The sequence below is a fragment of the Squalius cephalus genome, assembly GCF_949319135.1.
Source record: "Squalius cephalus genome assembly, chromosome: 1".
Taxonomy (NCBI): domain Eukaryota; kingdom Metazoa; phylum Chordata; class Actinopteri; order Cypriniformes; family Leuciscidae; genus Squalius; species Squalius cephalus.
The window spans coordinates 33601338-33615699 of NC_137122.1; the positions used below are offsets into that span (position 1 = coordinate 33601338).

The 14362-nt window shown below is 41.7% G+C and overlaps 1 protein-coding gene across 1 annotated transcript; it reads right to left on the minus strand.

Moving 5' to 3' along the window:
* Nucleotides 1–6793: 6793 nt before the first annotated feature.
* On the minus strand, nucleotides 6794–12900 carry fscn1a (fascin actin-bundling protein 1a). The gene is made up of 5 exons (XM_079872725.1): nucleotides 11950–12900; nucleotides 9099–9255; nucleotides 8241–8362; nucleotides 7891–8058; nucleotides 6794–7801 (listed from the first exon to the last, which is right to left on the minus strand). The coding sequence occupies exons 1-5, from the start codon at nucleotides 12770–12772 to the stop codon at nucleotides 7596–7598; spliced, it is 1476 nt and encodes a 491-aa protein (XP_079728851.1). The 5' UTR covers nucleotides 12773–12900; the 3' UTR covers nucleotides 6794–7595.
* Nucleotides 12901–14362: the final 1462 nt, after the last annotated feature.

A 14362-nucleotide genomic window follows, 5' to 3' on the forward strand; every position in this document is an offset into this window, starting at 1 on the left:
TTACCTGATTTGTATCACATCAAAGTTGGAGGAACTGTAGATGTAAATGTGATGGTGGAGAATACCATACCATACCATCTTCTTCCGCTTATACGGGGCCGGGTCGCGGGGGCATCAGTCTAAGCAGAGATGCCCAGACCTCCCTCTCCCTAGACACTTCCTCCAGCTCTTCCGGGGGGACACCTAGGCGTTCCCAGGCCAGCCGGGAGACATAGTCCCTCCAGCGTGTCCTAGGTCTTCCCCGGGGTTTCCTCCCAGTGGGACGCACTCGGAACACCTTCCCGGGAAGGCGTCCAGGAGGCATCCGGAACAGATGCCCGAGCCACCTCAGCTGACCCCTCTCGATGTGGAGGAGCAGCGGCTCTACTCTGAGCTCCTCCCGAGTGACCGAGCTTCTCACCCTATCTCTAAGGGATCGCCCAGCCACCCTGCGGAGAAAGCTCATTTTGGCCACCTGTATCCGGGATCTTGTCCTTTCGGTCATGACCCACAGCTCATGACCATAGGTGAGAGTAGGAACGTAGATTGACCGGTAAATCGAGAGCTTCGCCTTGCGGCTCAGCTCTTTCTTCACCACGACAGACCGGTACATCGACGCTGCACTGATCCGTCTGTCAATCTCCCGTTCCATCCTTCCCTCACTCGTGAACAAGACCCCAAGATACTTAAACTCCTCCACTTGAGGCAGGAAGAGTTGGCGGAGAATATTCTAATTTAATTATGCCGCTTTTCCATTACTAGTACCAGCTCGACTCGACTCGCCTCGCCTCGACTCGGCTCGCTTTTCGCTTCGTTTTCCATTGCAGATAGTGCCTCCTACCTGTTCGTCATAGCGACGCCACAGGAAACTGCCGTGACTTCATCTTCTACGCGAGACCTTTATTTTACTGTCTATGCACGAGACACACCCGCTACCCACACACACAGGACAATGGAGGAAATCGAGTGTATGCTGTTTTTGGATGTTTTTGTTTTTGCTGTTTTATATTCAGGATACTCCGTCTGGCGCGTGCAATGATGACGCAGTGAATAGTGACGATTCTCTCTGACCAATCAGCAGTCTGACGTGTTTTCACGTCACATTTTAGTATCACCTCAGATCACCTCGCTCAGAACCTCGCCGGAGGTGGTACGAAAAAAAGTACCTGGAAGCAGGTACAGGTACAACTTTACACAGTGGAAAACCAAACAAAGCCGAGGCGAGCTGGTACTGTGTAGTGGAAAAGCGCCATAAGATGACAGACATTTCTTTGTTCAAACTGTGAGCTTGACACGCTCTCTTCTGTTGAGTTATTTTTATAAACTTGATTATAATTCCTTGCTTTCCATGTTCATACATGTCCACGTTTCAGTTCTTAGGTTGTTCTTTTTGAAGCTGAACATCAGCAAGCCCAAATGAAATGTTCTCAGTATTCTGCTAAATTGATGTAAGCATGATTTAGCTTGTTGAGGTGTTGGTCACATTAGCAAAACTTCGGTAAAAAACAATGGGCAAAGAACATCCAACGTCCATAGTGTAGCGATCCATGGTCACTTCCAAACTAAGCACTTTTATATTGGTCAGATTAGTCTATATATTTAACAAATGAACATGCAAAAGCGCCCGCACAACTTGTTGCAGAAATCTGCTGTTTTTACAGGCACTATCCATGTGCAACTGCTAATCAGACACTGATCATCTCACAAAATTATTCAGGAACTGTTGCTTTAGGCTTGTGTAAGGGAGCTGCTCAATAATTTAGCACATAGGCCCATAATGCCTGTGGAGAGGGTTGTTTATTGTGTTGTATTGCGTGACTCGTCCATTGGCGTGACTGCAGTGCAGTGAGACTCCTGCAGAGAGTCCGGTCCTCTTGCCCAGAGCTTTAACAAAGAGCCAGAGCTGTTGTCCATTAATGGAGCCCGCAGGATCCAGAGGTCCAGCTCTCCGCCCCACTGGCACCAGCCCCTCTGCCCCAGGCCTTATTCAGACCTCTCATGCCTCTAAAAGCACATTACTCGCCCTCACAGAGAGCACAAGGCACTTACAGAAGCCTTTTCTTGGTGAAATGTAAGGGATGGTGGTGTGGAGACCATCGAGTGTCAATCAAACTAGAAGAAATAACCAGCAGCCTGAGGTGTAACACAATCCTGAAAAGATCAGGATAATCTGGCCATCTTCACCCATCTGTTGTCGGTGGCATATCTGAGGCACACCTGGCACGGTGCAGGCAAATGAGAAATGATCTTGAGCAAAAAAGGTCCGCTGTCAATAGTGTAGTGATGCATGAAGCACCATTTTACTCAGAGGTCACTTCCAAACTAAGCAGTTTTATATTGGTCAACGTGACAAGCTTGCGTTCAAATTTTAACAAACTTGAATACGATGTGATCACGTTCCTCATGCAAAATACCCAATTGTGCATATTCCTATTCAGATGACTGCATTTTGGCTGCTGAATTTCACCATACAAAAGTGGCCATAACCTTACACAGTGCTTTCATCTACCAGTAAGACTGTAACAAGCTCTATCAAATTAGTCAACATGAATGACAACCATTCCAATTCTGCAGAAATCTTCAGATTTTTCTGTTTTTACAGGCCCAATCCATGTAGACCTGCTAATCAGACACTGACCATCTGACAAACTTACTCAGGAGCTGTTTCTTAAGGTGTCTCCGTTTGACATTGTAACCTCATAATGGGCCAGCAGATGGAAGATCTTTAGGCCTGTGGGCCTACAGGTGTGAAGGGGTCGACCCTGGCAGCTTGAGCTCAACGCGCCCACTGCTTAAGAGCTTCCTGAAACTGGATCTGTTCCCCTGAATCTTCTGCCTTATGTTTCATGAAGTCACTGTCACAAGTCAAGTCAATGTAAGTCTGCCTGAAGATAGATTAATATTCCTCGTCCTTTCTTCAAGATTTTATGAAGATATGATAGAGTACAGATGATCTACAGAGGGATGGTCAGTGTATGTTATAATTGCCCATGTTAAGTTTTCCTTCTTTTGTGTTACTCAACCCCTGGTGTGAAGGGCTGGATTCGCAGTCACGAGAGTGTCATCATCCCCTGTTGTGATGCCCAAGGCGGTGGTCAAACATGATTTCCCGGGATCAGCAATGGTCATGTGACTGCTGGAGCTGCTGTCCATGTCTTATGATATCAAACTCACAGAGACTAGAGTATTTGTTAGGAAGCATAAACAAGGAAACTATTCTTATTCCTGTATTAGTACATTAGTGTTCGTTTTTTTCGTCTGCCTTTTGTTGCAATCTTATTCTTATACAATAACTAAGCTTGTAAAAAAAAAAAAACTGTCTGGCATTTAGGAAACAGTCGTTGGTGTTTTTTCAGCTCTTTTCTTCACAGACACGACATCGTCTTTGTAAATCAGTGTTAAACCATTTTTGGAGTGTGTCTGTGATCATTTTCTGTATGCATTGAGTGTGTTTCTTTTGCATTCAGCCGATCAGTAAAGCTTATTTTAGTGAGTGAACCTAATATAGCAAGCTGAATTAGTTTGGATATAATTTGCATAATTCAGTATTTTAGTCAGTAAGACTTTTCAATACTTCTATTCAGCAAGGTCACATTAAATTGACCAAAAGGGACAGTAAATAAATTTAGCCTATAATTTTACAAAAGATTTATATCTCAAATAAATGCTGTTCTTTCGGATTTCTTCAAAGAATCCTGAAAAAACTGGTAGGCTAAAAAATATATATATAATTATTAAGCAGCATAACTGTTTTCAACATTGATAAGAAAATTAGCATATTTGAATGATTTCTGGAGGATCATGTGAAACACTAGAATTTAAATTGCTTGCTTGCCTTTATTTGTTAAAAAATGTGACAGCTCAATGTTGACATTTTTACACACAATTAAATATTGACAATCTGAAAATGCTAAATGGGTAAAATGTTGCAAGACGAGGTCACGTGATTAGTACAATAACAGTTTGAAATGAAGGATGTGTCGGTGTACCATGCGAGTAGGTACAGTCCTCTCAGCTCTTGTTTAAATGAAATGGCTTTAAATATAACAAAAAATGCAAATGCATGGAAACATAGAAACCACATGCATAAAGAAACGTCATGACATTTCGCACAGTGCAACATTGTTCTCTCTTCACACCGACCGTTACAGACACATCTGTGCAAAAGCTGTTGTGCTGCTCTAATGCGTTTAAAATACCCACGTGATGTCTGACTCTGAATTCAGCTTCTGATCTCGACCGCCACATACATCGATGAAAATGTTGTCTAGAAGAACAGCTCTGCCTGCCCACCTGAAAAACTGCAGCTCCAGACCCCACCATCAACCCCCACAACAGAGACCCCTTAATTGTTCATGGTCTGAGTTGCCATGGAAACATTGGTCCTCGTGTCAGACTAGATCATTTAACCCTTTCAGGGTTTATTTTTTTTTTTTTTTACTTCATTGAAAGCCAGAATGGGCGTCATCTTCAGCAGTCAGGCTGTATTTGTCATCTAATTATAGCCTACATAACACTCATGTAGACTAATTGGTGTACCAATCAATTTTGGTGTATAATTATTTATTGAACTCACAAATGGCTGAGCGGCTTGTTCGATGCCCTAAACCTAACGAGGACCCTGCATGCTCCTGGTGGTCTGGCTTTAAAAACCTTTAGTCATTTTTAAGAATTGCATTAGTAGCCTAGTTAGGCTATGCTATTCCACAATACACATTTGAAATGCACTGGTCATTTATGATTTGTTGCGTATAAACGGTCGTACATTTGATCTACCTATTATTTCTCACATATGCGTAGCCTACGTGTACGTGTGATTCAGAAGAAAAAAAATGCGTACGCCTCACTTCCAGAAGTAATATTTATGAATTGCAAATTATCTTGAAATTGTGCGCAGGCAGCGCAGGATGAATGGTTTCAGATCTCCGCCTTGTAAATGCCACCTAATTCATGTCATTAACATATAAAAGAGCAGCAGACAAAGTCCCAATCCTTTACTTGAGAATGGCGAACTTGCCGAATGGCTTTGATTTTCCAATAGGCCTACATGCAGTGGCTACACCGACTCTCTGCCACAAGGAAAAATGCAAATTACGCGAGTTTAGAACCCGACGTGGCGCTTTTTAACGTCAAAGATAAATATGAACGTTGTCGTGGATCGTAGAGAACGCACACAATTTTCAGGTCTATTTCCGTTAAGAAAACTTCCCTTGACTAAAACCAAACCTTAATAAAAAGAACATTCTGTGAACGTTAGAATAAGGTTATGGGAACGTTACAAAACGTTCTACAAACCAAAAATTAACGTTCTATTTCCGTTAAGAATACTTTCCAGGGGAAGGTTAGAATAACATTATTGGAACGTTAAAATAATTGTAGAATAACATTCTATTTCCGTTAAGAAACCTTTCCTTAAACAAACCTTAAATAAAAAGATTGTTCTGGGAACCAACCATTGTTAGCTGGGTATTCGTGATCTGGGCATCTCCATTCTCCATTTCCTCATTCATATTCACATTCCATTGTTGCTTTTATTAGGATCTTACTGAAATTTGGCTTTTTAAATCTATTTACGGTTTGCAGGAAGGATCACGTGCTTTGAATTTGTGTTTCTATCTGGCAGTACAGCCTCCACTCACCATTTAAGACTACTTGATCTTCTATAAATGATATTTTTGTTTCTTCAAAAACTGGGCAGATGGGATCGAAATCATTTTGCAAATTGCTGCTCCAGCAATAACACAGAACAAAAGCCTCATTGATGGAGTGGCCGCCAGCGAAAAAAAAAAGAAGAAAAAAAGATGGAGTTGAGGTCTCAAGAGAAAACCAATTTCTCTCATTCTGAGCTCTTCAGCAGCCGGGTAAGCTTTCGACTCAAACTGGGAGCCGCGGTCATTCATACTTCAGCAAATTCTGCAGTCAACCCTTGTGACAATTAGCAAGATAAAGCCATATCACAATCTTTATGGTCGTTTTGCCACTTAAAGAAAATCAAGATTTTTTTTTAGAAATAAAAACAAATTCACTGACAAGAGTTTCATATTCAAACCGTATTTATTTCCGGATTTCATTTGTACCCATGGTACATAAGGAAACATAACCATAATATCAAAACAACGTAAAAAGACATTTGTAAAGACTTTACAAAGTATAGATGTGGAATGTCTTTCCCCCCCATAATGGCCTTCTAAAGCACAGTCATTATCATTCCCATGGCAATGCAAGATCAATATTCAAGCTGTAGAATAAACCATCTTAAATAATGAGCGGTTATGCTCAACGTGGCTGTGTTAGTTTGATGCACACCTGAAATCTAATTAAGCACCAGTTTAAATCTTTAATTAGTCAATCTTGTGTGTGGTGTTAATGTCTTCCTTTTGGCTTTTTCACTGAGGTCTTAATGCACTGTAATGTGTGTGTGTGTATAATGGAACAAGGTTTATGATAATGTCTGTGCCTTTTCAAAAACAGCAGCAAAGTGTAAGGTGACATTTCCAGTGACTTTTCCAGATCAGACCACTGCACGAGTCCAGTGAACTCAGACCCCGCCATTCCTTTGGGATTTATCAGGATCAAGAGGAAAAGTGGTTTAAATTGACCATAAATACTGTGTTGAACCTGCAACAACATACCTCACGTCGGTATCACACACCCACAGCTGCACAGCACACAAATTACTGATGACATCACTTTTGAGTTGCAGAAAACATTTCCAATTTTAATATCTATTTTTTTCCCCCCGCCCATTTACAATTCCAGGCACATCCCTTATTATGAGATGAGGGACTGTACGGTACCAATCCAGTTCTCTTGGTTTTTCCTCTTTTTAAACATTAAAATTATTTCTAATGGCACAGATAGTGAGGCTGTTCCATCACTGCCGTACTTCAAATACGAAAAACAAAACAGTGTAGCTCATGGCCATTTCAGTGGTCCAAGAGCTTCCTTCATAACTCTGTCAAGTGTATAGAACAAAAATAAAAACAGAAAAAACAACATTCATACATTTACCTGTAGATATTGCCTTTGTCCTCGGATCATGAGGGTAGGTACTTATGACTGGCAATACAGTGGGAGGCATTACATCATCAATAGCTCACAGTCACAAGGTTCTTTAACATATTTTGCTATGTGTTAATATTAAGAGTGTGAGGCTCATACAGGACTGTCCAAAGACAAGGGAGAGGGATCACACTACAATCTGGTACATCAAAATCCTGTGGCTCGACGTGTGGCACCCGCCCGCATAGTCGATCTTCCAGAGAGTGGACCGATCTGAATGCCAGTCAAATATTAGGACAGATTAAGAGATGACACAAGGTGTGCTTTAACCACACAACAAACACAAATTTGGATGCCAGTTAAGTCCCAGAAGTCCCAGTTGTGGCCACTCGTCGTCAATAAAAACCGTGCAACACTGCGGTAATGTTGTGGCACACAAACGCTGGAGTATGTAGACATAATCGAGTATACGTGACTAAAGTAAGCCCCTTCACCTGTAGGTTTTTCTCTGCTATTGGCCCCTGTGCTCACTCATTCAAAAACCATATTCAAAATGCATAATAGAAAGGAAAAAAAACTGGAAAGAAAAAGCCACAGTGGTTACTTAAGTGCTTTTAGTACTCCCACATAGTGGAGCCGTCCAGATCATCGGCGTTGGCCTTCAGAACACCTGCGTGATCGCCCTTGAGATATTTCCCCTCGGCTGACTTGATGGCCACTTTGTTGTAGTCGCAAAACTCGAGGAAGAAGTCCACCGGGGTGTCGCTACTGCTGATCACGTTCGATTCACTGGCCACCATCCAGTACTTCCCTGTGGAGTCTGAGAAGAGATTCAAGGGGTCAAGGAAAGTCTTAAAACCTTCAACAAGGTAAAGTCAAAATTGAAACATTATTAAAGTGCAAACAAACCTTGTAAGCTGTAGGCTCCATCTCTAAACTCCAACCCAAAGACATCATACGAGGAACGGTTGGAGTCCAGGGTGCCCGTCACCTTCCTGCAGCCAATGAAGCCGTGCTCCCCTCTCAGCACGATGAGGGGCCTATTGATGAGCTTCATCAGGAACTCCTCGCTCTCACCTGTAAAAGCCATTTCTCAAAATCAAGGCTCACAATAGTCAAGCAGCAAATGTTTGTGCTATTGATGTGCTTCATTTAAAATGGCCACAGATTGAGTGGCAATCCATCAACATACGGTCAACTAAATCACTGCAGCGTTGCCAAACAAAAGGTTGAAAATAGTGTACAACACCCCACCCCACCTGCTGAGTCAATAGTGGCAGCCAGCTGTCCATTCTTTTTGGCGGCCACATATTTTCCATTGGTGGCACGCAGGGTTATCTTCTTCCCACGCCACTCAATGTCGAAATAGCAGTTCGCAGACCTGGGTGAAGAGATTATATATGAAAATATGAAATATAAATCTGGAAATTATACTCCACATTCATACATAGTCATCATAATTATCAAAACCTTAAAACAGAAAAACACAATTTGTTTAAAAAAAAAAAATTGACCTATGAAAAATTGTTGCATGTAGATAGTTTTACTGCAACACAGAATGTGTTTGTGAAGGAATAATAATCTAAAGTGCTCTTATTATATTACATAAACAGAATTAAATCATTTTGTTTCTTTGTATTTTAATGGCATGCCAACTTCCAAACTGGGAGCCAGGTAAAAAATTGCTAGGTAAAAATATTATTTAATTAATTTAAAAATAAAATACTGCTCAAAAGTTTGGGTTCAGTGTGAAAGAAAGAAAGAAAGAAAGAAAGAAAGAAAGAAAGAAAGAAAGAAAGAAAGAAAGAAAGAAAGAAAGAAAGAAAGAAAGAAAGAAAGAAAGAAAGAAAGAAAGAAAGAAAGAAAGAAAGAAAGAAAGAAAGTTCTGCTTTGACATCACAGGAATACATTAGCCTACATTTAAGTAATTATTAAAATAGAAAGAAAGCAAATTTTAATAGCAATAATATTTCACAATATTGACACATTTACTGTATTTTTGATTGAATAATGCAGCCTCAGAACATAAGACACTCTCAAAAACACAACATGAAAACATTTACAATAAGCTCAAATGATCCTCTACATTGTGGTATGTTTCTGTGATTCACACTCACTTAGTCGAGGCAGTGCACTGGAGGCCACCGTTAGCTGTGAGGGTCCAGTATTTGCCAGTGCAGGTCCTGAAGGCACACTTCTTCGTGTCCTTACTGATTTCCATCTGGAAGGTCTCCTGGTCACCTTCTTCATCCTGGTTGGCAGAGAGGTCCATGCCTGAGAAACACAAAAGCATACTGTGAAACCCATTATAAAAACCACCAAACCCCTGACTCTCACAATGCATCTTTGATCTGGATCAGGCACGCTGAGTGAGCAGAGACAGAGTTAACGGCAGTTTAGGGATGATAATCTACGCGATTACTTGACTAAAGAGTGTTGAATGTCAGGGACTATAACTCTGGCAATTGCTTTGGCCTCCTCACACACACTCTCTCTCTCACACACACACATACACAGAGTTAATCTCCTTAGGAATTTTGGACTGTCATTTATGCCAGGATGCTTAGTGGGAGGCTTCAGGACAACAATAGGTCAATGCATCCGGTTTGTATTTTAGATTCATGAAGCTTGTTGAAAGACCAGACCACCAGTCCTCTACTGCAGGAAATGTAATTAAACTCCATTGCATGCATTTAGACAGACATTCATCAGATAAAGCTTGTAGTTACGGTCTAAACCTTTTTAAAGAGGAAAACATAATTTAATGTCAGGTTTTTGGAAGGAAATATTAGATACATTAAGGTAAACATCTATGAAATGACATGTAAGAGCCATGATTTAATTAATCTCTACTCCAAGAATAGATCCTCCAAAAAAGGTTGGTAAGAGAAATAAAAAAAAACTTTCAAAAACACGGTCATACACATAACCTATATTTTTAATCTGCGATTCGCCATGATTGCTTTCATGTTCCCATTTCACCAAGCTCCTAATACATATACATGAAATTGCGTATTACCACCACCGTGGCCTGGCCTCAAGAAGGCGGATTGAGTTTCCACAGAAATATGCGTGACTGAATGAGCAAGGAAAATAAATGACCAAGATGAGAAACACATGGCAGCAAATGGAAGATCTGCACAGGAGAATGACTACGACACCCGGAGACTTGCTCTAAATCTGTCTTGGGCAGGACAAGGGGGTGGGAAATTCCCTCAATCATTCTAAGGGAGGTACGGATCCTCAGCCGGCATTTAAATTGTTTGGGAGGATCTTAAGCCACCAGCAGACACACCCCCAACCCCCATCGCTCGATTCATCCACACGACAACTGGAGGGAGTCTTTAACCTTGGCAGCAAAATATCGTAGAGACATATTTAGGATGTTTTAGGTTTATTTCACAATTACAGAGAATTGCCAAACACTTAAATGAGCTCATCGGTCAAGCAGCTGCCATCATATTGCAGCAAGGACAAACAATTCTCAAATGAACACAAAATATAACGGTTGGGAAACCATTTTAGCATTTTTGGAATGACAGACATCCGATGTCCTTGCCACAAAGGAAGGAAAAGCAGGCAAGAGTGCAGGGAGACTCCTAATCTTTTAAGACAGATGCATTTAAGCAAAAGTGTTTTTTGTGCATGCTGAAATGGCTAAACTTGTGCATAGCGAGGCTCTATTGTTCTGCGTGCTGGGCTGCCTAAAAGACTCTCAGCAGCTGGGCTGCATGGTGAGCTGGGGCCCAGAGCATGCTGTCTTTGTTCTCCTTCTACCCTCAGCACACGCCTGAAATCTCGACCCCCTTGCAAATTCTCTGAGGAAGGGCTCAAAGGAACATGCGACAAACATTGAACCTTGGGATTGTATCCTTGAAGGCAAATATTTGATTTAGGACAGCGTACATAGAGAGGACTGGGGGGGTCTCAGTGTAGTAAGATGTGATTTGGATGTTGTAGATCAAAATTAAGTCCAGGTTGCTGTGAGCAATTGGCATGAACTGCTATAAAGATAGAAATCTTGCACAACCACAAGGCTAAACCAATCACAAACCTAACAGAGGCCAAATTTATGAAACAAAGGACATATAGAAGAGCCAATCATGACTTGCAGAGACCAAATGCTTCCTGGCACAGGCCCAACACACTGGCACTGTCCTGCCCCATCCAGCAATACTGATAAACCAGAGCTGGGATTGCCAAATAAATCCCAGACATCCTCTCTTAATGATATTTTTTTTCCAATTTAGCAGTTATTAAAACATTGCAGAACACCTCATTTCATTTTCAGCAGTAATAGGTTAGTGGAGCAGTTATGGTGACACTGAAAATCGCAATATTTCACCAGACCAGCACTATATAATTTGATCCATTATTTCAGTCTGGCAGTCTCAGGTCAATTCCTCTGGGTGTTTACAGTAATGATTGCCTTCACTCTCAACTTAATTACAGTATGCTGGACTCTCCAAAATACAGCGTTATAGAATTAACTGAAGAATGATTGTGCAAAACTACAGACAAGGGCTTGAGTATGGATTTCATTCTCAGCTAACATTTCTATTGTGGCAATAACCAGGGTACTGTGACCCACTGGGAGCCATCAGACAGAAAAATGGAAGCAAAATGGAACCTCACTTGAATGCACAACCAGATTAACCATTAAAATGATCTTTTAAGGAAACATTTGTGAGTGGACTAAACTGCAGCAAAGTGAAGCATATGGATTTTTTTTTTTTTTTTTTGCTGACTTTTTCCCGCATTTGCACTGATCCACCCCTGGGCCCTGCCTATATCCACAGAGGAACCACAAGAGAGGGAAAAGAGTTGAATACCTATAATTAAGAATAAGCTGTAGATAATTATGGAGGATTTACAGGAACCCAACCCTGACTGATGATCCCCACATAAAATGGTCCCTCTTGCATAGATGAACTCGTCATTAAGTATGAATAAAGCAGCATCGTGTACCTTGCCTGGTGGACACATTCCTGTCGTTGCCAGCGGTGAGGACCACTTGAGGGTGGCTCTGCTCCAGAAGAAAAAGCTCGTCTTTGCCAACCTTCAAACTCTTGCCGGACTTCATGGTTCCACTGGGGCCAGAGGGAGCCAGGTACTTCCCAGTGCAATCTCTGAAGACAACCTTCCCGGACCTGAACTCCAGAGTGTATCCCGTGGTCTTGTCGGGCTTCTGGGACAGGCTTCCATCGTTCTTCAGGAAGCGGTTGTCGGAGGTCTGTAGGTGGTACCTCTGGTCCTGGAAGACCAAGGTGATGAGGGAATCAACGCCCCAGGGAACATCTCGGTCAATGGCGATCTCGTTCTGCTCGGAGCTCAAGTGCGCGTATCTTTTCCTGGTGACGCTGAAGATGTTGACCTGCGGGTGCATGGCAATGTGCACGCTCCATTTCTCTGCGATGGAGATGGTCTGGGCGAAGCAGGTAATTCTGTCCTCGGTGCCGCCCAAGTAGCGCTTGTGAGGCTCAGACTGCAGGGACCAGCGCCCATCATCATGTGCAGTGATTACGAACCGACAATCCTCGCTCGGGGTCTCGCAGTCACCCGTGACGTTGCCGTCTTTGTCAGCTGCGATGTACCTCCCCAGATGGCTCTTCAGGTAGAACATGTTTGAGTCATCGCCGTCCTGCTCTAAGGTCCAGATCTGTTTCTTCTTCATGCTGGTGGCTGATGCATTGATCTTGAAGCCGAACGTTTCAGCCGTGAGGTACTTGTTCCCACAATTGATCAATCCGAACTGGATTTTAAGCATGTCGCTGGTTCCGTTTTCAGTCATGGTTCCTGTTGGCCTTCCTGGAAAGGGTTCTGCTGGTGCACTGTGGATGATGTTGATGGGTCTCTTTGTTTTAAAGGAGCGAGCGTGCGCGCGCCTCTGTCTTTGCAGCCTCACAGCGCGAGCGCACAGACACAGCTGTGGCTTTTATACACACGAGTGATGTCACGCGCGCCGTCCCGCCTCCATTCAGCACACTCACACATCCCAAATTAAGTTGGGAAACACAGAATTGGATAATATGATCACCAGTGGAGGCGTTTAACATACTACTACTTTTCGAGTGCGTAAAACAGACGCGAGCATCCTCGGAGACATCGAACTCTCGCGTGCACTTAAAAATGAAAATTCTCAAAAAGTTCTCACCCTCATGTCTTTACAAACCTGTTCAAACCACATTGATATTTTCAAAATATCTTCTTTTGTGTTATACAGGCAGAAGACAGATATGCTGCTGAGTAAATAATGCAGAGCAGTAAGCTGTAAATGTTTTTTATTATATTTATTTTTATTTTTAAAACGGCAATCACATAACAGATCTTGGTGTAGGATTTACATAAACCATGCATTTACATAATGTTCATGCTCCAGTGATATCTCTCAGCATTTGTTTTACTGCAGGAGGAATGCTATACTTCACTGGCCAGTGAGAGGATGAGGAAAAACAATGCAGTGTTTATTCTGCACACAGATATATTCATAGGCTGCACATCGTGAGCTTAGAATTATAAGGTTCTATCTCCGTTTAGGGTAGTTCTGAGATATTGAGCATCAAAGTTTTTACATCCCAGCTGGCAATGGAGAGATGGGCCCTTTTTATTTTATTAATAACTACTAACAAAATATTTTTTTACAAAAATAACACCACACAGGCATTAATAAACACCTAATGGATCAGATTATGTCAAAAACTCAATTTCGACCAAAAGTGGAGATAGAACCTTATAATTCTAAGCTCACGACATGTTGGTCAGTGGGTTCAGGAAGGTCTAGTCAAATAAACAGCAACTTCATCCAAATACCACTGGCTCAGTTTCAACAGCAGCACACAGGCATGAGAAAATGATGCAGGACAAACATTCCACAGTGTCTTTGTAGTTTCTATGATTCTTTCATATGATTCATCATCAATCGCATTTTCCTAAAGAAATACTTTAGTGGCATACATTTACTACAGGAACTATGCAAAATGCATTACTGTAAATACACAAGCACATTACAGCTTGTTTGAAAAATCCTCTACATGTAGGGGTGAATTCAGGGTGATTGGAACACTTTTTGCCTTTGAGATGAAATCCCCGCCTATTTCAATAAAAAATATTTTAACATAAAAAGCTAAATTCTATTATAGATTATGTAATGAAATACATGCAAAGGAGAGCATATAGTGAAATTGGATCAGACAATGAGTCACCTGTTTTATTTGCATGTCAGATTAGATATTTATCAGACCTGCTGTTAAAATGTGAATAATGGTGTTGGCTTCCCAAAAACAGTATTCATTTTGTATGGTTATTTATATTTATTCAGCTTTGGAGCAGTTCAAATATCTCTGAAAAGTAAAGTAGTGGATTCTGGTGTATAATTACGAGG